The 22193-nt window shown below is 45.2% G+C and overlaps 1 protein-coding gene across 3 annotated transcripts in view; it reads right to left on the reverse strand.

Annotated features, from left to right (window-relative positions):
* Positions 1 to 407: 407 nt before the first annotated feature.
* Positions 408 to 22193, reverse strand: part of LOC147636102 (malate dehydrogenase [NADP] 1, chloroplastic-like) — a 33105-nt gene continuing 11319 nt past the window's right edge. For all 3 annotated transcript variants that reach the window (XM_086801526.1, XM_086801528.1, XM_086801527.1), the window contains 3 exons: positions 1857 to 1925; positions 1708 to 1761; positions 408 to 857 (listed from right to left, as the gene is read on the reverse strand). In XM_086801526.1, coding sequence (XP_086657652.1) covers positions 804 to 857; positions 1708 to 1761; positions 1857 to 1925 — 177 coding nt within the window. In that variant the 3' untranslated portion in view covers positions 408 to 803. The remainder of the gene's footprint in view (positions 858 to 1707; positions 1762 to 1856; positions 1926 to 22193) is intronic.

The following is a 22193-nucleotide window of genomic DNA, read 5'->3' on the forward strand; positions in this document are numbered from 1 at the left end:
GAGATGTGGTTAGTTACAAATTCAGTTGATGTAATAACAGTAATGCAATGGGAGCCTCTAGGATCAATTCCAAGATACTTAACACAAGAGCTCATCGCACTTTTGAGGACGCAAGGTCTTAAAAGAAGAGAAGGATGGCCAAACTAAGATAAGAACAATGATAAAAGAACTCATACACAATATGGTACTTAGCAGAGCAGACACGTTGCTTTTTAATTGATTACACAAGAATCAAGCTCTCTATTGCTTGTCAAGATGAGAGGACAATAATTACCACCACATTTTGGTTTAATGCTTGTGCTTGTTCTACCCACCTCCATGTTCCACCGTCGTCTATGAAGCTCTTACCCTTGCACCTGCTTTGATACTTTAGTGAAATGTTTAATTCCACCCTATCTTTTCTCACCTTGAAAACTGAGCTCTTTTCGGGATTGATTTGCACGCATGCTATAATTTTACATTGCAAGTTTTTGAACTACAGAGGGTGATTAATACTTAAAAAATTGTTTATTATAAGGGTCACAACATGAAACAAGTGGTGCTGACATTGTACCCTAGCTTACAAAATTGTAGGATTCCATAGCGCACTGAGCAATTGCCGGATGACCCTATCAGGGAGTGGCATACGAAAGCGAAAGTGTCCAACAATAAGCTCAATGCAAAACCCTACCAGAATATGTAATCTGATTTATTCTGTCGCCCACTAGCTCATTGCAAGGTTTAAGACCACACTTTGCAGCTATTGGAACAAAAATAACTTCTTGTTTGTAGGCTGTAGGAATAAGAAATCACACAAGCATAAGCTACTGCTCTCCAGGAAGCATAGTATCTTCTGGAAGATCACAGAAACCATTGTCCTGCAAATACAAAAACAGTTCATACATCAGAACACTACACAAAACCCAAAAATTGCTCCACTCTCCCTCTATCCCAACCAGCAAACAAATCACGTTGTATGGAGGAATTATGGAAGCAAACCTACATTTCAAGTGAGTTTAGAAAAACACTTGCATGTAACATAACGGTTCTGCAATAGCTGGCACAACTCTGGACAGAAAAACAGCAAAATGAACATTTCCAGACTAGGCATCCGTCTGGACAAGTAAGACAGGATGAGATGCGGGGCATGCATGATAACATTGGAACTAGGTAGTAAGAGTGGAGCAGAATGGGCAGGAAGCCTTCAAGCATGGTCACACCACAGGGCAGGCGAGGTGGCAACACAAGGTCAACAAGCAGCCTACATATCTACACACACTTATACTGCCAAACCGATCCACTTGGGCATTCAGCAAACATTGCTACCCCTCGGAGTCTTCAACGGCTATTTGTAGATTCAGCAAGGAATAGTGATGGCAGTTAATTGAACCATATCTATGATTAGGAGCACTGGTTACGCCTGGCATACACTAACTCCCTTTCACTGGTATCCCAATTCCTTAATCCCCCTCTATTCCCAAAGCTTCATTTCCCCTGCTTAATAAGGGCATTCTGACAAGCTTGCAGGGCTACTAAAGGTCATGCAACACCCACGAAAAATTGAAGAAACACAGACATTCCATATGTATCCATGTGTCTTCCACACATACGAGACTACAGAAGAGATAAATGATCCGACCCTTCCCCTAGCACACTTAAATGTACCACAAATATGTCGTGCCCATTGTAGTACACCAATTGAAGTCTGCTTTGAAATCTAAAGCCTACCTCACCAATCAAGTGAGCAACGCATCTTCGTTCAGCCAACAGTTCTTCCTCGGTCTGAAGGCAAAAAAATTAACAATTAGTGGTAAATGCTCAATGGCAAAACAAAGAGTTACAAAGCATGATGAATCCCACAGGTCACAATAAGATACCTTCTTAATGCGCTCAGCTAGCCAGTCATTAATTTGTAAATCTGGAACCACTTCATAGTCACCATCTCCCTGTAGAAAAAAAAGTCTCTCTCTCTCTCTCTCTCTCTCTCTCTCTCTCTGTGTGTGTGTGTGTGTGTGTGTGTGTGTGTGGAGAAAGATGCTGTAGCTTTTGTGAAACAAGGAAAAGCTTTATATTGTTGCTTTGTAGACTTTAAAAAGGCATTAGATACTGTCCCGTGAGACAATCTGTGGGAGAGAATGTAACACATAGGGGTGCCTTCAGATTTGAGAATAGCAATTGCTCAGTTATAAGAGAAGGCCATATGCCAACTTATTACTAGATCAGGCTTATTAGTTGATTTCCTCAATACTATGGGTGTCACGCAAGGTTGCCCACTATCTCCCACCCTCTTTGGCTTATGCATTGATTGCTTGGTAGACCTCACATGAAAAAACGGATCGAATGGGATTACATGGGCTGTCCGTAGGTGCCTTTTCCATCATGCTTCTATTGTATGCAAATGATGTTGTCCTCTTTGCACAAGAGGTGTAAGTACTACAGTATTTGCTGCACACATTACAAGAGTTTTGCAAAGTCAGTGGTCTCCCAGTAAACATAGCAAAGACCAAAATGATAGCTATTAGGACCATCCAGCCTCTGGAGCCTATTGAGTTTGTGCAGACTTTCAAATATCTTGGCATTGATATCCCATGTAATCATAGGTGGAGCAACGCCGTCTTGAGGCGGGACCAGAAAAATACTACCAGTTGGAGGATAACTGCAACAGAAGTGACACAAGAAGGCAAGTGCAAGCTATGCTTTTTAACGCATGTGTGACAAACAATACTATATGGAGTAGAAGTATGGGGAGGTAGCATTTCAGCATCCACTTGGAATGACATTAAAAATTCAAAAGATGTTCTTGCTGACTCGGAACAATAGACCAACACTTCAAATATACCAGACAGAGCATGAAAACACAGCAAAATAACCATAAACAACATAATAACACCGCACTGAGCCGGAACGGCCGGCCCCCCGTAGGAACTTCTTTATTGAGAGAGAAGCTTTTACAATAAACCAGGGTGCATAAAGCACCGGATTTTCCACAAAGCATAAAGCAAATCTCTTGCCTAGATCTCAGTCTAGAGCCAAGATACAAACATCTCCAGAAGTTGTCCAAAACTGTCCCAAAACAGTCCCAAAATCAGGCTAGGAAAAGTCCATAATAGTCCCAAAATAGAACCACAAATCAACCCTCAAGTACAGCTGTAAATCAGCCCCAGAAGAGTTCCAAAACAATTCCAAAAGAGCCCTCAGATGTGCTGCCGGATGGAGGGCAGTAGAGAGAGACAAAAAGCCTGATAAAGACAAATTGGCTAGCCTATAAATGATCAGAAGCAAACCAGCTAGCTTTGTATTAGCCCAAAAAGAAGTCGACCAACCCTATCAGGCTCTGGGAGAAAGCGACCAGCCACGTAGCTGCTCTGGAAGAAGATGACCAGTCTTGTAGAAGCTCTGGAAGAAAGTGACCAGCCTTGTAGGAGCTCTTGAAGAAAACGACCAGCCTTGTAGGAGCTCTGAAGCAAGTCGGTCTGCTGAAAAAAACAACAGCCTCGGGAGAGATGCACTAGCTTTTCCATAGAGTGTGTGGATCAAGCCAATTCCCACCAGAAATAACCCTGTCCCCTCAAAATATCAGTTCTAGCCTTGTTTAGCAACTCATGTAGCTTTTCTATGCATCAAGGCGCCCAAATTCTGGGTTTTGGCCGTTTATCATTAAAATAGTCAAGTTCTAGTGTGTACTCACTTATAAATTTGGCCAACCAACTTCAGTGAGTGTAGACACATGCTTATAAACCTTATAAATCCATATGAATGAATAACAATCCACAAAACTAATGTTCCGTGGTCCATCTTTGAACCTGAAAAAGTTGTATAAGCCTTCCAAACATATTGTGTGCGAAACCCTGGCCTAACATAGGTGTTTGCCACCCTATGTTCCTTAACAAAGCTTCCCTGCATCTATGGAAAAAGTATCACCATTTAGTCCCTTCACCAGTCTTGACCAGTGTTTCACACACTGAGCAGAACCAAGGTGTGAACGGGGATTTTCCCAAAGAAGAAAGCTGAAGCATTTGCTGACAAAGTTTGGTCTAAAAGATGGCCACACAGCATCAGTATCAAGGCATCAAAGTGACTTATAATGTTTATAAGTCTCTTTACATATCACTAAAGACGGGCTGGACATATTATTATTTTGGGCACCTACAGGTGGAAAAAGGAAGCTCCTACTTGAAACTTGGCCAACAGCCGTATATTTGCGCAACAGCCGTACAGAGGCTGTACAAGTTCACACGTGAAAATCAAGGGCTGTTTTTGGCTGTTTATGGGACAGTTTTTGAGACAATTTTTGGATGGCCTTTGGTGTCGTGTTTTGTCTTGTCTTGATGCTTTGTGGAAAATCCGGTGTTATATGCACCCGCACCCTGGTATCTTGTAAAAGCTTCTCTATCGGAATAAAGTTGTTCCTATTTAGGGCCGGCTGTTCCGGCTCAGTGCGGTGTTTTTATATTGTTTATGGTTCGTCCGATGTGTCTTCATGCAATGTCTGGTATTTGAAGTGTTGGTCTATCATTGTTCCAGGTGAATTCGTGGATATTTGGGACACAATTGGCTGTTGTGCCTGTGTCTACTTATTATCTGGCTTATGGACTTATGGATATTTGGGACACAGTTGGCTCTTGTGCTTGTGTCGGGTTATTACCAGAGTTGTTGACTACGGATATAGATAAAGTTTCTTTCTTGATACGGTTGGCTCTTGTGCCAGTATCTGACTTCGGATCGTGGATCTGGATTTATGGCTTTAATGCATGGATTATGAAATATTATGGATTGGCAGTGCATTTGCCATACTTGAAGGATATCTTAGTGGTATCAGATTTATACAATTGCGGACAACTACTTTATAAGACGGAGGGGATGCCACCATTTGGTCCCTTCACCAGTCTTGACCAATGTTTTACACACACTGAGCAGAACCAAGGCGTGAACGGGGATTTTTCCACAAAAGAAAGTTGAAGCATCTAACGACAAAGTTTGGCCTGAAAGATGGCCACATAGCATGAGTAGCATTGGTTTTCTTCATTAAAGTGACTTATAATGTTTATAAGTCGGTGTGTTCACATATCATAATTCATTAAAGACGGGCTGGACATAATATTATTTTGGGCATCTACAAGCGGACAAAAGGAGACACCTACTTGAAACTTGGCCAACAAGCTTGGGAAAAGTACAAAAGTTGATAGTTTGGACTAAAACTCGGAGTACAAGCCAAGAGAGCATAAAGTTGATATTTTGGGCTCAAACTTGGAGTCGTACAATGGTTTCTGGGCTGTTTTCAACAGGTCGACTCTTTCCATAGCTCCCATAAAGCTGGTCGGCTTATTCTAGAACTCCCACTTCTTCCAAGGCAGCCACATGGTTGGTCGCTTTCTCCCAAAGCCTGATAGGGCTGGTCGACTCATTTCTGGGCAGATATGGGATTGATTTGAGAGCTCTTCTGGGGCTGATTTGAGGCTCAGTTTTTGGGGCGGTTTTGGCATGGAATTCGGGACTGTTTTTGGCTGTGTACCAAGCTGATTGATGGATTGTTTATGAGCTGATTATGGGGCTGTTTTGAGACAATTTTTTCGGTTGTCTTTTTGTGGCGTGTTTGTATGTTGGCACTGGATGGTTATCTGGGCAAGATTTGTGCTAATGCTTTGTAGAAAACCTAGTGCTCACACCTTGGTATATTGTAAAAGCTTCTCGGTATATTGTAAAAGCTTCTGTGTGAATAAAGAAGTTCCTACAAGGGGCCAGCCGCGCCCGTCGTGCTACCATCACCGCCATTGGCTACAGGGGTAGCGCTAGTGCGTAGCCAACCGCTGCCGCTGGCTAGCCAGATGGCACGACTGCAACGCACACCACCTCTGATCTGCCTCCACCTAGTCTCACACTCTGCCTCCAGCCAGCCTCAAGGGTGGCACTACTGCCCGGATCCGCCAGCCTCAAGGGTGGCACTACTGCCCAGCCAACTGCCGCTGCTGGCTAGCCAGATGGCACAACTGCAACGCACACCACCTCTGATCTGCCTCCACCTAGTCTCACACTCTGCCTCCAGCCAGCTGGCGCCTGCGCCCTCTTTGCACTACTCAACCGGCTTTGAGGTCACCTCAGCTCACTGTCTGCCCACAGCTTCAACTCCAGCTCAGCCTTGTTCTCAGCTCACAGCTCAGCCTTGTTGTGCCTTGTGCGTTTAAGGAAAAGAGGGAAGAAGGTCAACTCACATCAGCATTCTGTTCACAAAGTACACAAATTTTTTGGGGCTTTCTTTTTCATACACTTTTCATCAAATTCAAAACCCTTGTGCTGAATATTTGGGATTCTTGTGTAAAGTGGAAGCATCCATAGGCACTCTTGTACCTGTGCATATCTAGGCACTGTTGTTTCTATGCTTCACTCCCAGAGTCTTGTGTTAGCTCATTCAAGTATACACCTTGTTTTTGGTATACTTCAGCGATCGCACCTTCAATCCCGTCATATCACGATGCCGTCTCTACACACTCTCGTAACTCTCTTTTTCTCTTATTTTCCCAAGAGCTCACATCAAGGGGGGGCTTTCCTGCTCCTAATTTCTCTTCAACTTCGGGAAATTCTGTACTACTGTAAGGATGTTGCAAAGAGCTACTTCCATTGAACTTTCCAGGTTTGGTGCATTCATGACAACTGAAGATCGGCTTGATGGTCCCAACTACTCATTATTGAGCTTCATGGTGAGGAGTTTATTGATTGCCAAGGGGCTATGGGAGATTGTCACGGAACAAGAGCCTTGTCCTGCAACACCAACTCATGGCACCTCCTCAACAGCATCAAAGGGGGACTCAAACTATGGCACAAGTTGTGTCAGGCATTGCACCACCACCTCTTGGACCCATTGAAGATCAAAGACGGTGGGATGCCTGTGATGCTCAAGCAATGGCTATGATTGCTCTTTCAGTCAAGCGATCAATTGTACCTCACATCCGATCTTGCAGTTCTGCAAGGGCTGCTTGGGTGGTCCTCGATTTTGAGTCCCATCCGAAGGATTTTGAGAGATCATGTTCCAGTCCTGTAATGAAGCACGAGTCAGGTCCTTGATACGGGAGCTGGACAACTTGACTATGAACGAAGGTGATTCCATTGCAGATCATCTTACCAAGGTAACAGACCTAAAAAAACAACTCCTAAATATAGACGAGGTAGTTGATAATAGAAAGTTAGGCACCACCACTCTTTACTCCTTGCTTGAGTCCTATCAGAGTTTCCAAACTTCTCTGAATCTCTCTATGAGAGGAGGAGGCAATCCTATATCCTTTGAGGAGCTGGTTGGATTACTTCTCCATGAGAAGCAGACAAATAAGATTAGATCCAGGGGTGATACAAGTAGAGGAGACCAAGCCTACTTCTCCAGGGACAAAGGCAAAGTGGACTTGTCACAGGGTGACACCAAGCAGAAGAAGGAAAGTGTCATGATTGCCACAAGCTAGGGCACTACATCGAAGAGTGTCGAAACAAGCTTGCAAAGCTGAAAGTTGATGAAGACTCTACAAACTCCGCTTCTTACCTCCGACGACAAGAAGCAGCAGCCAGAAGAAAAAGTAAACCTAGTCCAAGATGACTAGGCTTTGTAGCCACATTATTACTATGGGGGGGGAATGTTAAATATAAATAGTGATTAATGTGGGAACAAACATGTGGTAGGTAGTTGAGTAAACTAGCACTGAATGTAGGCCTTAAATAAAGTGGTTCCAATGTATGTCAACCACCACTAGTATGTATAAGTCTCTTGTGTGGGAACAACCTCTTAAAAGGCATATGCGGTGGCATTATATTTGGCATATGTGGCGGCATCATATTTGGCATATGTGGTGGCATCATCTCTAGCACATGCTTTAGAATATGTAATGGGGTCTCTCCTATAAAAGGACCTTATCTATAATAAATTTATGCTTTCCACTACATTGTTGTACTCTCTCAATCCCTTTGCCTTGTGCTGATTATCTTGTTGATCATCATCTCTCTCTCTCTCTCTCTCTTCTACCCACTAGCTGTGTGGTTGCACTCTAGGCATTTTTCAACATCAGAGGACATGACGGTCACCCACTCAGCCCCTGGGGACGAAAATGGCCTTCTACAAAGAACACCTTCTTCACTTGATGGAGAATAGCTTTATCACACACCCACGCTACTGGACACACATCTGTCATTTGGAGTGAGATGTACAATTGGCCATATCCGCACCTCATCCCACTAGTTGAGAGTAGAGACAACCAAATATGGGCCAGGGACGGCTACAACAAAGGATAGGATATATATACCTAGAAGAATCCAGGAACATATCTAAATTCACCTTATAAGAAAGTGCAATTTATAACCTCATGGTAGTCATCCACAAGACAATAAACCATCAACTCCATCATGCAAAGTATGGCAACATCCCCACTAATGTCATCAGTGCCCAATAGTGGGTGTAGAACTTGGTATCAATATATACTCCCACACACACACCCCACGCGCGCACGCACACACACACAAGAGCGAGCATACATTAATACAAAGGTTTGTGTACTGAGTTTCTGTCACAGCTTTGGAGATACAGGGCAGACTCAGCCATAATGAAGCCTAGTACAAAGGATCATATAAATAGAAAGAATTATTACAACCAAAAGGTAGTTGATAGGAAATATGAACCACTAAAGATAATGTCAGCTTTGCCATACAGAGGCCAAGGCGGAGCACTACATATGCCGATGTCCAGCATTTACTATGAGATCACGGGGGAGGTTCCATTGCCTATTCCAAGAAGGGTTTGGACCACTCTCCAGGACCATGGACTTCCCAGATCAAAGATTCCTCGGGCTCTTCCATCCGGAGCTTTGCAGACACGCGGAGAGTGCACACCACCTGGAAACACTCTTGGAAGCTTGGAAAATACACGAGCAAGCTTGGATGTAGAGTTGGAAAGGAGAGTGCAAAAAATATAGCCAAAAGGCCTCGTGAAGAGGGGCGCCTACCTCTAGAGAAGTGTTGCTAGGCGTTTCTGAAACGGCAGGCATTAAACAGGTTTCATGCTTGAAACGTTTCATAAAAGGTAAGAAACGGGTACAAAAAGGTTTCATACAAAATAGAAAAAGCATGTATATTTTTTACTTGAAATATACAAAAGAAAAAACTGTTGACATAACTTATAAGAGACCACATTGAATTCATTTCAATAAAAACAAATACATGTAAGATATGATGATATCACAAATCACGTGGGTGATGACTAAACAGAAATCAAAAGGATCACCACGTGGGTGATGAGTCATGACTCGAAATCCAAGATCAAAATAAATAACATGTCCAAAGTTCAAACTAAATAACATGTCCAAAGTAATGATGCTGGCAGATGCTAGCTGCTATCTGCATCCTCGTCCTCATCCTCATTTGCATCCTCATGCTCATCCTCATCTGCATCTTCTGCCTTTGCAGCCTCATCCTTAGGGTCACTGCCGGTAGCCGAGTCCTCAAATGCCTCATTCTCTAGAGGTACAGGTGCACCACTAGTACTAGCCTCTCGAGAAGATCGTGTAGTGCGAGCCGGAGCCATGATCTCCTAGAATAGATATCTCTCTCCTCTAGAGGAATGTCCGGAATCTCCTTGCACTTCATGATATCAATTTTATCTGGATTCACTTGGCGAGGTTGAATGGGATGACCCTTTTGCTCTAGCAATCGAAGATTGCAATGACAAAAGACAAGCCTCTCCAATTGTGTTGTGGAGAGTCTGTTTCTCTTTTTCGTGTCAAAAAGAGCCCATGTACTCCAATTCCTCTCACAAGGCCCTGAACTGCAATCCTGGGAGAGAACTCTCAATGCAATCCATCTCTACATTGTACAAAAAAGAATGTTAAGTTAGAGTCAAAAAGAGAGTAGCATTTGAATGTAGATTTTGAAAGAATAGGAGACAAAGATACAAGATTCAAGAATCAAGAACCTTACCAAGTTGGGTGTCCCAATACCGTATTTCTCCCACCAAGACACTTGCTCCAACTGTGTCTCCCTGAGCAATGCAGTAGCTCACCCAAACATATGGCTACCATTGCGGTAAATGAGAAGCTCATCCTTGAGCTTTCTCATAAGCTGTATATCACCTCCCAGTCCCACCAACTTGGTAATGTACTCGGTCCATCCTAACCCTAGCTCCTCATTCCTCCAAAGGGGATGCAAAATGTGAGCAACAGCATGGATTGGCCTATGAAACCAATCCCAACGCCGATTCCATATCTCCTTAATATCTTGAACTCTACATGTGACATACATAAGAGATCAAGATTTATAAAATAACTTATAGGAAGACTCAAGAGAAAGACTCAAAGACTAAAGTTAAAGCCCAAGGGTGAGCACCTGTCAGGCGACAAGGTAGTGCAATCATTGAGAGCTTCACCAATTCTGTCCATGAACTCATAAAGCAGCCCAATGGTACTCCCCTCCATGTCTGTGAGTCGAAGGACACTATACATGGGCTCAAGTGCCTTCACAAGTCCCTCTGCATCCTGCCACCAAGTATCTCTCATGACCATACGAGAGAATGCTATAGACTTGGGCTCATCCTTGTCCTCCCATGCTGTCCATTCACGACACACAACAGTGCGCAATAAGCCATGTCGCACTCTCACTAGTCTCTCCATCACAATAAACATATATGCAAACCGAGTTTTGGAGGGCTTTAGAAGCTCAAGATCACTATTGGCCCTGTACATGCTCAAAACCTTTGGCCTCTTTGTGACAAAGTTCACCATCCTAGATGCAGCTGAAAATACATGGCTCACCCAATCAAGTCTCCCCACATCCTCAATCATCAAGTCAAGGCTGTGCGCCGCACAAGGTGTCCACACAATCTTGGGGAACTCCTCCTCTAACATCTTGCCCATGGATACACAGTTGGACCCATTGTCCGTGATCACCTGCACAATGTTATCAGGGCCAATTTCATTGATTGCCCGGCACATGTGGGACATAATGAACTCCCTTGTAACCACTGTCCCTAGCACTGATGCATCTATGACACGAATGAACATTATGCCTTTGCAAGAGGACACAAGAATGTTGTACACATTTCTCTTCCGCACATCTATCCATCCATCACAAAGTAAAGTACAACCATACTTTGCCCAAGTGGCCTTGAGAGGCTCCATCTCCATCTCCACAGCCAGTTGCTCCTTGCGAAGCCTAGTAGTGCGCAATGTTTCGTAGGAGGGGCCATCCCACTCACACCCAATGCGGGAGATAGCTCTCGTTGCCTTCTTCCATTGAGGAGTCCTGACAATAAGGAAGGATAATCCACATTGAATAAACAACTTCATCAACTCCCTCGTTGCCTCTTTCATGGCAACCTTCTGCATCCCAGCCTGCACATGTCCTTTCTTGAACACTGGAAGACTAGTTCTTTTGGCTCGAGGTGCTGAGCTAGAACCACTTGCAACCTTACCACTGGTATCTTCCTCTCTGATACGGCAAGTCCTCTTGAAGGCACTTTGACGTGCTTCAGGCTCTCCCAGATTGCGGATATCCTCGAGGGGGATACCTAGCTGCATGGCCTTCCAAGCCTTTGGGCTATCATAGATTTCTTGTGGCACATGCTTACATGGCCCGATGCCAAAACCCTTTGTTTGTGACAAATGTGCCTTCAGCTTGGTGACACTGCGATGGTGCTTATCAGCACAAAAGTTGCATTTCCACTTTCTGGAGCCCGATCCACCATATCTAGACTCGAAGGTGACATTGTTGCAAAGAGAATCACCTGTTCGAGGCATCCTACAAGGCGGGGATAAATGTAGATTGTTGGCCTTGCAAGTGTGACACATAAAATAAAGTAATCTCATTTTATGATTCATGATTTTAAATGTCATCTTGGCCAACAATAGAGTAAGGGGAAGAGAAGGTAGATAGCCTTAGGCCTCAATAGAGCAAGGGGAGGAAGATATGCCATAAATATTGATGGAAGAGAAAAAAATGTGTTGCTTCGTGAGTTGTGCAGAGAAAACCAACATGAAGCAAAACATGACATTACCTCTTTAGAACACCTCCACAAGGCCCAAGGACACCAAGGAGCAAGCGGGCTGACACGAGCGTTGATTCGATGGCAAGTTGGTACACAAAACGGCGAAAAAGTACAGGCGGCCGCTACTGGGAAACGTGCACAGAAAAGGTACGAAACAATTCGATGTGACGGATTGTAGGATATTAAAATATTCATGATGAATAAAAAACACGTTTCGTACAGGACGAAACGTTTCGTACGTTTCAAACCTGTACGAAACGCGTTTCTATACAACACTGCTCTAGAGAGAGGGAAGAGAGAGATGGTGAGATGTCCACCCTAGGTGTCATGTAGAGAGGACAAGTGGTGCAAGCTAGGATGGACACATGCCCTTTGTACAAAGGGGATAAGGTACTCGGCATTGGGTTTTATCTACCTCGGGACATCAGTGTGTGCAAACACAAGGCCGATCATAATTTATAAGTGAGTTTTGGTCGCCCAAAATTTAATGAAGTGTATACACACTTACTTATAAATTAATGCTAATTCCCAAGGCTAGGTTTATGACCAATACTTACCACCTGTCACATGTCACATAACCATATCAGCAAACAGTTTCACACGCATGGCTCACAGGCGGACGTTTCCTTACTCAGAACTACAAAGCAAGCATGAAAACAATATGTAAATTCAATTGCAAGCAAGCACATAAAGATGCTATGCAATGGAGCATTGGTATCGACAATCCCCATTCATGAGACTATACCAAAAAAGACGTGCTCGAAGCAAGTACACGAGGTACCAGACCCAATGGAACACCAATCCTCCAGGCATCAGGCACAAGTCCCAACGGAAAAAGTCCACAGTATCACATGAGTGGCATCAATCTCCGGCATATGTAACTACCATGGATGCCAATCCATGTAAATAAGAAAGCACGGGTGGACCAATTGGATGGCCATATGGTAACACCCCCCAGCTTCTAAATAATTGTCCACAAACTGAAAAGCATCCAAATACGTCTGAAGCAAATGTGGGCAGTCTCTAAAGAAATCTTCATCTACCCATTTAGCATGAATTGAAAGATAGCTCTTAAACTTCACAAGCTAACGCCTAACAACTTTGCCTTCAAGAAGCTTGCCTTCCTTGAGATACACAATTTGCTTTGGCTACAAAATCTCCTAAAGCTCATCCACTTCTGGTGGATCCTCAATGACCAATTCACTGGGGTCCGGCCCTATATATTTGCAAAGGAGACTCACATGAAAAGCATTGTGTATATGCCAAATTCTAGGCAATGCCAACCTGAAAGCCACTTCATTGATTTTCTCGATCACTCGAAAGGCCCATAGTACCTAGTTGCAAGCTTAGGGTATGTACCCTCTTTGCCATGCCTCTTTACAAGTCTTTGCTTTCTCAAATTTCAACAATACCCAATCACTCTCTTTAACAACGAATTGCCTTCTATGCTTGTCGGTAGCCTTTTTATGCTCATCTTGTGACCTTGCAATGATTGTCCGTACCTAAGCAAAAAAGCAATATCTAAGTCTCTTACATACTCATCGGCTATAAATATCTCATCCTTTGTGTGAACGATGGGTGGCAAAACCACCTTATGATAGAGAATCTCAAACGGGGGCTTTCCCGTAGATGCATGTACCGTGTTGTATGCAAATTCCACAAGCGGTAAGTACTTCTCCCAAGAAGACTTCTCATCCGCCACATAAGTTTATAACACTTCAAGAGATCCAACATGGATGAATTTGAAGTCTCACTTTGCCCATCTGATTAAGGGTGATAAGCTGATGAGAAGTCCAATTTAGTGCCTATATTATCAAATAAGGCCCGCCAAAAGAGACTCGTAGTCCTAGGATCTCTATTCCCCACAATGGACTTCGGCATTCCATGATGCTTGAACAATTGTGTAAGATATATATTTAACCATATGCTCAGCTTTGATATGGTCTTTTTGACCAGCAAGAAGTGAGCTTGTTTGCTAAACCTGTTCAAAATTGTCCAAATAGCATCATTACCCTATTGGGTCCGTGGCAAGCCCATAAAGAAATCCATTGTATTACTTTCCCATGGCTGCATAAGAATAGGCAATGGCTGAAGCAAACCTGGTACCTTTTGCCTGTCAAATTTCACCTTTTGATAGGTGATACATGCACGTACATGTGCCTCTATGTTCTTCTGCATACCTGGCCAAAAGAAATACCACTCAATCATGTGCGTAGTAGGCATTATGCCTCTATGACCAGCATATGGAGAAGTATGGCACTCATCCAAATATGAGACATGTGCATGACCAGCCATTAAATCAGCCCAAATAGTGACAAAATCAACATCCGTATGATACAAATCATGCATGGCAGACAAGTCTCCATGAGAGGCAACCGAGATAGCTGCTACATACGGCTTTCGTGACAATGCATCTGCCACTACAGTCTTCTTTCCTGGGGTGTGCAAGATCTAAAAATGAAACATAGAGAGGAAATTGGCCATCCTCATATGCTTCTCTGACAATTTAGTTTGGGTAAGAAAACACCTCAAACTCTGGTGATCTATCTTCACAATGAAATCAGCCCAAAGAAGATAAGGTTTCCATATCGTAAGTGCATGAATTACAACCAAGAGCTCTTTCTCATAAATGCCAAGAGAGACATCTGCATCATGTAATCTACAGCTCTCATAAGCCACGGCATGTCCCTCTTGATTTAGGACAGCTCTCATGCAATTTCCATATGCATCACATTCCACACTAAAAGGCTTTTGCAAACCCGGAATGATCAACACTGGACCATGTGTAGTTATATCTTTCAATTTGAGGAATGCATCCTTCTCTACATTAGTCCATTTGGATGTAGCCTTCTTCTTTGTCAAGTCATGCAAGGGAGAAGTAATCCATGCAAAGTGCCGAATGAACCTGCGGTAGTAAGAGCATAATCCAAGAAAACTATGGATCTCATGCACTGATCTCAATTCGGGCCAATTCCAAACTGCATCAATCTTTGCAGGATCCATTCGCACTCCACCTTTGGACACAATATGCCCAAGATAATGTATCTCTGACAAGAAGAACTCGCACTTCATTGCATTTATGAAGAGTTTATGCCTACGGAGTTCTTCAAAAACAATAGCCAAATGAGCTCTATGCTCTTCTTCAGTCGTCGAGAAGACTAGGATCTTCAAGAAGACTACGACGATCTTACGGTCGTACGGATGGCAACTCATTAGCAAAACAGTCATTGTACCTATCACCACTAAGAGTGTTTACATGCACATTATTTTCTTCAACATGATCCCGTATAAAAATCAAGTACGCAAGAACACTCTTTTTCATTACTTTCTTAATTTTTACATGAGATACAAGGAGAATAGTATCACCCTCTTTACCAGCATCAATCACATGTTCTCGGCCTTTACGCATGAGGATGATGCAATTGGTCTTGTAAGCCTTGCACGGATTAAAGCGTGTGTGCCAAGACTTTGCAAGCAATACATCACAGCCATTCAAAGATGCTACAAGAAAGTCCTCATGATCCACATAGCCTTGAATGTGTATACGCAACTTGCCAATAACAGACATAACCTGCACTTCTCTACCAACAAAGGCAACCCTGCTTCAATTTGAGGACCCTTGTCCTCCACTTCAATACCAAAAGCAACTGCCATCTGTGTAGATATGAAGTTCTCAATTGCACAATCATCAAACATGAACAAAGAGGACTGATCCTTAAGCTATCCCCAAGCCTTACATACAACCCTGTCTTTGCTATCATGTGAAGTCTTTCCCTCCACATCCGGAACCATATGCACATTGGGCTTTGATACATTCACATTATCACGCTTCTTCTTCTTTGGGAATGCATTTGCAATATGCTCAATGCTACCACAAGTAAAGCATTTTTCCTCGCTTATATACTGCTTTTTATGCTTTGGAGTGAGACCATAGTCTCTCACTTGGAAGGGATGCTTTTTAGTAGACTTGTTTTTAGCCCATGTTGCATGTGTTGTGCATGCACATTTTCAGCCGGCAATGGCATTTGACATACATTTTGACCACTACCATAAACATTGCATCCTTCACAGGCTACATAAGGCACTCTGCATGGCGTGAAGTCATCGATGGTTCCTCTCCAATAGCATGAGGATTCATCCTCTTAGACATAAGTCCTTGTTCGAGCACCTGTGGTGATACCAAGACATGTGGGATGCCTTTTTGCATAGGCATTCTTGATACGAGTCAAGTACACACGTGTTGCATCCCTCGGTTACATGTGCAACTCTTGAGCAATCATTGCCATTGCATGATCCATATAAGGTTCAACTTTCTTCGCCTTTAAACGATCTTGTACCAATGGTTTCTCATAGCGGTAGTGCTTTAATTCTTCTTGTTGTGCTTAAAGAAGAGCCTACATATGAGTAAGACTTAAGTACAACCCTTAAGGCTATGGACTCTTCTTCCTACATTTTCTCTTTGCCACGGGACAGCTATCCCACATGTTCATGTTTTCCTAATATGCACCACATGAGTTTGCTCTTCCTGTAAAGCATTGGAAGCATGCATTTCATTGTCCCCGCCTCTTGTGTTAACACACCTCCAACATTCATTGCATGGCTGTCCATAGTATTCTAAGTGTAGAGATAGCTAGTGTTCGCAATGATTGTCGTTCAGATAGAAGTGAAAGAGAACTGTATGCTCTGATACCAATGTAACTTGGTTGAACACAATGCTAATCAATACACCGTAAAGCTAATGCTCGCTGAAGCTTCCGCTCCCCCCCCCCTTGCTCGCGCTATAGCCAGCACGCCCTCCCCCCTTCCCATCCTCGCGTCTGTTCCCCCCACCTGCCCTGTGTTTTTGCGCACACTATGTACGTTATCGTGGTTGCTTAAGGCAGGAGCTTCAGAGATGCCTGGTTGGGGGCAGTATTGACATTCTGATGATGCAGGAGCACCATTTGGGTGAGAGCAGGATCCGGAGATACGGTTCGGTGATGCCTGGTAGATGGGACACATTTTGGTCTGCAGGGTTTTGCCCCTTGGTGGGTGGGCAGGGAGGAGTATGTATGGTCATTGCGGATGTATGGCGGCAGGCCATTGTGGATCGCGGGATCATTGTGCCTGGTAGAGCACAGTATGTCATTCTGAGGATGCATGATGAGCTCTTTGGCGTGCTCAATGTCTATGCGCCCAACCATGCTAGTGCCAGAGCAGAGTTCTGGACCCAGGTTACGGATGCATTGCCAGAGGCCGCACATTGGTGTGTCGGGGGAGACTTCAACATGCTTGAGGACCCGGCCGATAGGGTGGGAGGCAGTCATGTTACAGTGCACGGCACGGAGCTTGCAGCTTGGGAGCGATTTTGCATGACACTAAGGATCACTGATGCATGGCAGCATGAGGCTTTCCCCCGCTCTCAGGACAGTCTTAGTTTTTCTCGGTCGGATCGCCGGCAGGGAGGGACTAATCTATCACGGATTGATCGCTTCTATGTGGGCGACAGGTTAGGGGAGCGTGGGGGCTCCGTTGGCATTCTCGCTGGCACCTCTTTTTCAGACCATGCATGCGCCAGTTATTTTGACACTTGAGGAGAGGACACGGGAGACCAGCTTGCAGTTGAGGATCCCAGAGAGGGTACTTACAGATCCTAGTCTTTCTGAGGACATTGAGAGGATATGGCATGATAGCCAGAGCTCTGACCAGGATGCAGCAGGCCAGTGTGCCCAGGGACTCATTGAGCTCAGCTCTTTTTTTGCATGCTGTAGCCTTGACACGGCTGGGAGAGACTCGCGAGCGGGAGCGTGGTTGAGACGTAGCCTTGCTACGCTCCAGCGCCTTCAGGAGCAGCAGCCTACATGTGAGTGGGTGGCGTCCCAGCTGAGCCAGGCACGCCAGGAGGTTAGAGAGGCAGTTCTACTATCGTCGCCAAGCCTCTCAGTGGACGCAGCTTGGTGATAGAGTGACTGGGGAGTTTTTTGAGATTACTGGACCCCGCCATGCTCGAGCAGGAGTTCGCCAACTCAGGAGGCAGGACGGATCGTTAGCCACTGAGCCCGAGGAGATCAGAACCATTGCCACTGAGTTCTATAGAGACTTGCTTTCAGCGGAGCTAGCCATTGAGGCTCGGGATGCTTGCAGACAGACTGTGTGGGCCCATGTGCAGAGGAGGGTCACATATCGTATGCGCACAGTTCTGGGTGAGCCTCTTTCAGAGGTTGAGCTTGCTGAGGCCTTGAGGGTCCTTCCGCGCCATAGTTGCCCTGGGGAGGATGGATTGACGCCTGCCTTTTTTATGCGCTATTGGGACCTTTTGGGGCCAGGCCTCCGCAGGGGCCTTCAGTATGTTTTGGACACTGGGGTGATGCCACAGAGCTTTTCAGAGGGCTTGATCTTTCTTATCCCCAAGGGGGAGGGAGTATCAGATGATATTCGGCATTGGAGACCTATTACGATCCTCAATACTGTCTACAAGGTCTTAGCAAAGGCCTTGAGTTTGAGGATCCAGCCCTTCCTGGGGGAGTTGATTCATGCTACCCAGACAGGATTCATCAAGGAGCGCAGTATCCTTAACAACATTTTCACCTTCTAGGAGGCGACGGCCTGAGCTAGATTTCTCGGTGAGGACCTGGTCGTGATGCTTCTCGATTTTGAGAAGGCATACGATAGAGTCGATTGGGGTTTCTTAGAGGGCGCTATGCTTCGCCTGGGCTTTGAGCCAGTTTGGATTCGAGGAGTGGCGGCTCTATATTCCACAGCTCGTAGCCAGGTGCTGATGGCAGGAGGACGGGGGCCGAGTTTTGAGTTGACTAGATCGGTCTGTCAAGGGTGTCCTCTCGCCCCGTTTCTTTTTCTCTTCTTTGCTGAAGCTATGAGCATGTATCTGACAGCAGAGGAGGTTGGTTTGAGAGGACTCCAGCTCCCAGTCCGGGTGGAGGACCTGCTCGATGCTGAGTTTGCTGATGACACGGGTTTGTTTTTGCATGGCCAGGAGGCCAATCTTCAGCGGGCAGAGCAATTGCTTCAGGTTTTTAGTGCAGCTTCAGGAGCATTGATCAATTGGCGCAAGACAGTGGCCTTTTGGATCAGTAGCGCTCCCACTCCGGCATGGAGCCCAAACCCGGGTCTTAAATGGATTCCTCCTGGCACAGCAGTGCGGTATTTGGGATGCCAGATTGGACTAGATTTGTCACCTGAGCAGCAAATTGCCCCGCTTCTTCTGAGCATTCGGAAGAAGCTTTTGTATTGGAGTACAGCTCGGCTATCCTTGGCTGGGAGGGTGGTGGTGGCAAATCAGGTGCTTTTAGCGACCATGTGGTACATCACGTCTTGCTGGATCTTCTTGAGCTCTTGCATCACCCAGGTACAGAGGCTGATCAGGAACTTTCTTTAGTCTGGGCGGAATGGTCAGCCAGCCCGGGCTAAGGTTGCTTGGGCAGTTATTACACTTCCGCTGGCCGAGGGGGGCTTGGGCATTATAGATCAGAGTAGAGCCTTATTGGGGAAGCTTATTGTTCGGGGGCTGCTTCCAGGCGCTGAGCCTTGGAAAGAGCTACTTTTTCAGCGGCTGCAGGCTAGGGCTCCCCCAGCAGGGGGCACTTGGGCACCAGAGATACGATGGATCTTCATAGAGATGAGGAGGACAAGCCTCAGTAGAGGATGGGAGGACAGATTTGCCTTGAGCATCCTGCGAGCTTGGGAGTTGCTGAGACCGGGGCTCTCTCAGAGACCTCATTGTGATGAGGAGCGGGCCAGATAGCCGCTCATTTGGAGCCCAGCGGTACGCACAAAGCAGGGTCATATGCTGGGTTCTCGGCCTCGTCTAGCCTGGGGACCATTGGCCGCAAGCCCAGCACGTAGTTTTGGAGACTGGCAGGCCTTCTGCAGTCTCCCAGAGGAGATCCAGGTGGAGAGGCTGAGTCACTTCAGAGGGGGGCTGATTATGAGGAATTACATTCAGGAGGCAATCACAGAGGAGTGGTTCACGTCTCTCGAGCCAGTGGCCCCACGGTGGATGGGAGCCTTTACACAGTTGGAGATCCTGATTGCTGTCAGAGCTTGCACTGAGGATGGTAGATGCCTCTACTATGAGATCCAGGATGAGGGCAGACTTCAGAGAGTGGAGGCGGAGTCGCCTTTGGTTGCAGAGTGCATCTTTCAGAGGATACGGGTAGTGGCCGCCGCTACCTAGAAGTGGCATATTGATCCAGACCCTGTAGAGGTGGACTCTGATTGGCGCATATGGGCATATGCAGCGCGCCCCTTGGCCCGGCTCCAGTGGGACCCTGGCGAGTACGAGTGGCATGATCCTTATGCATCCCCCGAGGCCACAGAGATCACCTTTTACCAGTACACTGTTCGGTTGGGGGGAGATATTTTGACGGCGAGGATGGTCTCTCCAGCTGCATCGGAGCATTGGCGGCTACAGGGAGACTCACAGGAGTTCCTGGAGGATTTTTGGACCAGGCTCTGGGCTAGTCGACAGGCACGCAGGATCTCGACTTTCCAGTGGTGGCTGGTCGCCCACAGGGGCTCTGCAGTTGGCACCTGGCTTGTCTCTTTCTCGAAAAAAAAATGCTAATCAATACACCAAGATTTAATTGACAACATGCTCAATACAAGAAGCAATTTGTTGAATTGACAAGAGACACACAATGAGCCGAAAGAGCCAGCTCCTCCCTCAAATAAAGTATATTGACCTTGGGAGAATCAAGTACATAGAGCCATGGGCATTTCTTACTAGATTTCCATACCAGTGCATATGAATACAGTATTACAAACAATGTGGTTATCAGTGTAGACTTGTAACTCACACTACCCTCTCAAGTGTCTATGGTCCCTACCATCTGCTCTCTATTGTTCCACCAACACATGGTAGCAACAATCTACAAGAGAGCACATAGGACAAGAGAACACTGCACAGGGTAAGTGAACATGGAGTCCTGCTCCTCCCTCCTGCTACTTGCTTCCATATTTAAGTATCAAAGCTTACCAATTGCAAGTAGAGTCGATGACAACGGAAGTCTTCTCAATGGAAGCGTTTGGAGTGTTGAAATCTTCAATCTATCGCAATCCTTCATGATAAAAGTCTTCAAGAGGATGAAGGGAACCCTAGAAAAGCTTCCCCTATGGTTCAACTTGAGAAAGGAAGGCTGAAATGAGGGTTTTCAGCAAAAAGACCAAAAGTTATGGCAGATATAAGAGCTGTTTTGCTGAATTTCTGGTGGAGAACTGTACAAATTATGTGAAAAAGTGTACCAAGTGTTAATGGGGGTGTGCTACATCCACTTGAAATTCTTTCAAGTAAGTGGGAAGGGATTTTGTGGTTCTTTACCACAAGCATAATCCAAGTGGGTTGTAGGTGGGCAGGACAACACGCTGACCTAGAACTAATGGCAACTAGCGACCTGTCCATGGACCAGGGCTCACAACATGCTCAATGTTTATCCAAAAATAACTTGGCAGTGTACTCCATAGAAGTATGTTCACACGGCACCCTAGTACAGTGGGTGCACATGACACAAGGACTACTCCGTGCAACGACATCTATGGTTAACCATAGGTGCTCTTGCAAGCTGTGGACCTTACATTAACTCTCCTTACTCCCCACGTGATATCTATGGCACCTCTGTTATCATGCTCTTATGAAGAAAATGAGCACCACATAAATAGCCCCTCCCTCCTTACTGTTATGTCATCATGAGAGGATAACAAAAGGCACAGAAAATCATACGAGCAGCAAACTAAGGTTGTGTAAAGAGAAAGAAAAAGAGAGTTTGACATTCTTGCCGCTGGTTTACACATGGTAGGTATGGAAGAAAACAATGGCAGAGGCAGGGAAAGGACCGGAGAGAGAGAGAGAGAGAGAGAGAGAGAGAGAGAGAGAGAGAGAGAGGAAGAAGAAGAAGATTCTATTACCATCCTTTGGAAACCAAAATAAGATCTGTGGGACCTGTACAGTATTACCATTCTATTACCATCCTTTGGAAACCAAAATAAGATCTGTGGGACCTGTACAGTATTACAAAAGCTTGTGGTTGTAATACACAAGACCAGCCATGCATGCACGTGCGTGGCTAGTCAAATTTCATGGCTAATCCAAGCCATGGTTTCATATATTATCTCACTGGTAGAGCACTTGAGTAACATAGAAGCCCTTACCCGCTACGCGATTTTGGTAGGAAGTGGGAGAGAGAGAGAGAGAGAGAGAGAGAGAGAGAGAACT

The sequence above is a fragment of the Cibotium barometz genome, chromosome 8 (genome assembly GCF_041138505.1).
Source record: "Cibotium barometz isolate CiBa-2024 chromosome 8, ASM4113850v1, whole genome shotgun sequence".
In the NCBI taxonomy this organism is placed as follows: Eukaryota; Viridiplantae; Streptophyta; class Polypodiopsida; order Cyatheales; family Cibotiaceae; genus Cibotium; species Cibotium barometz.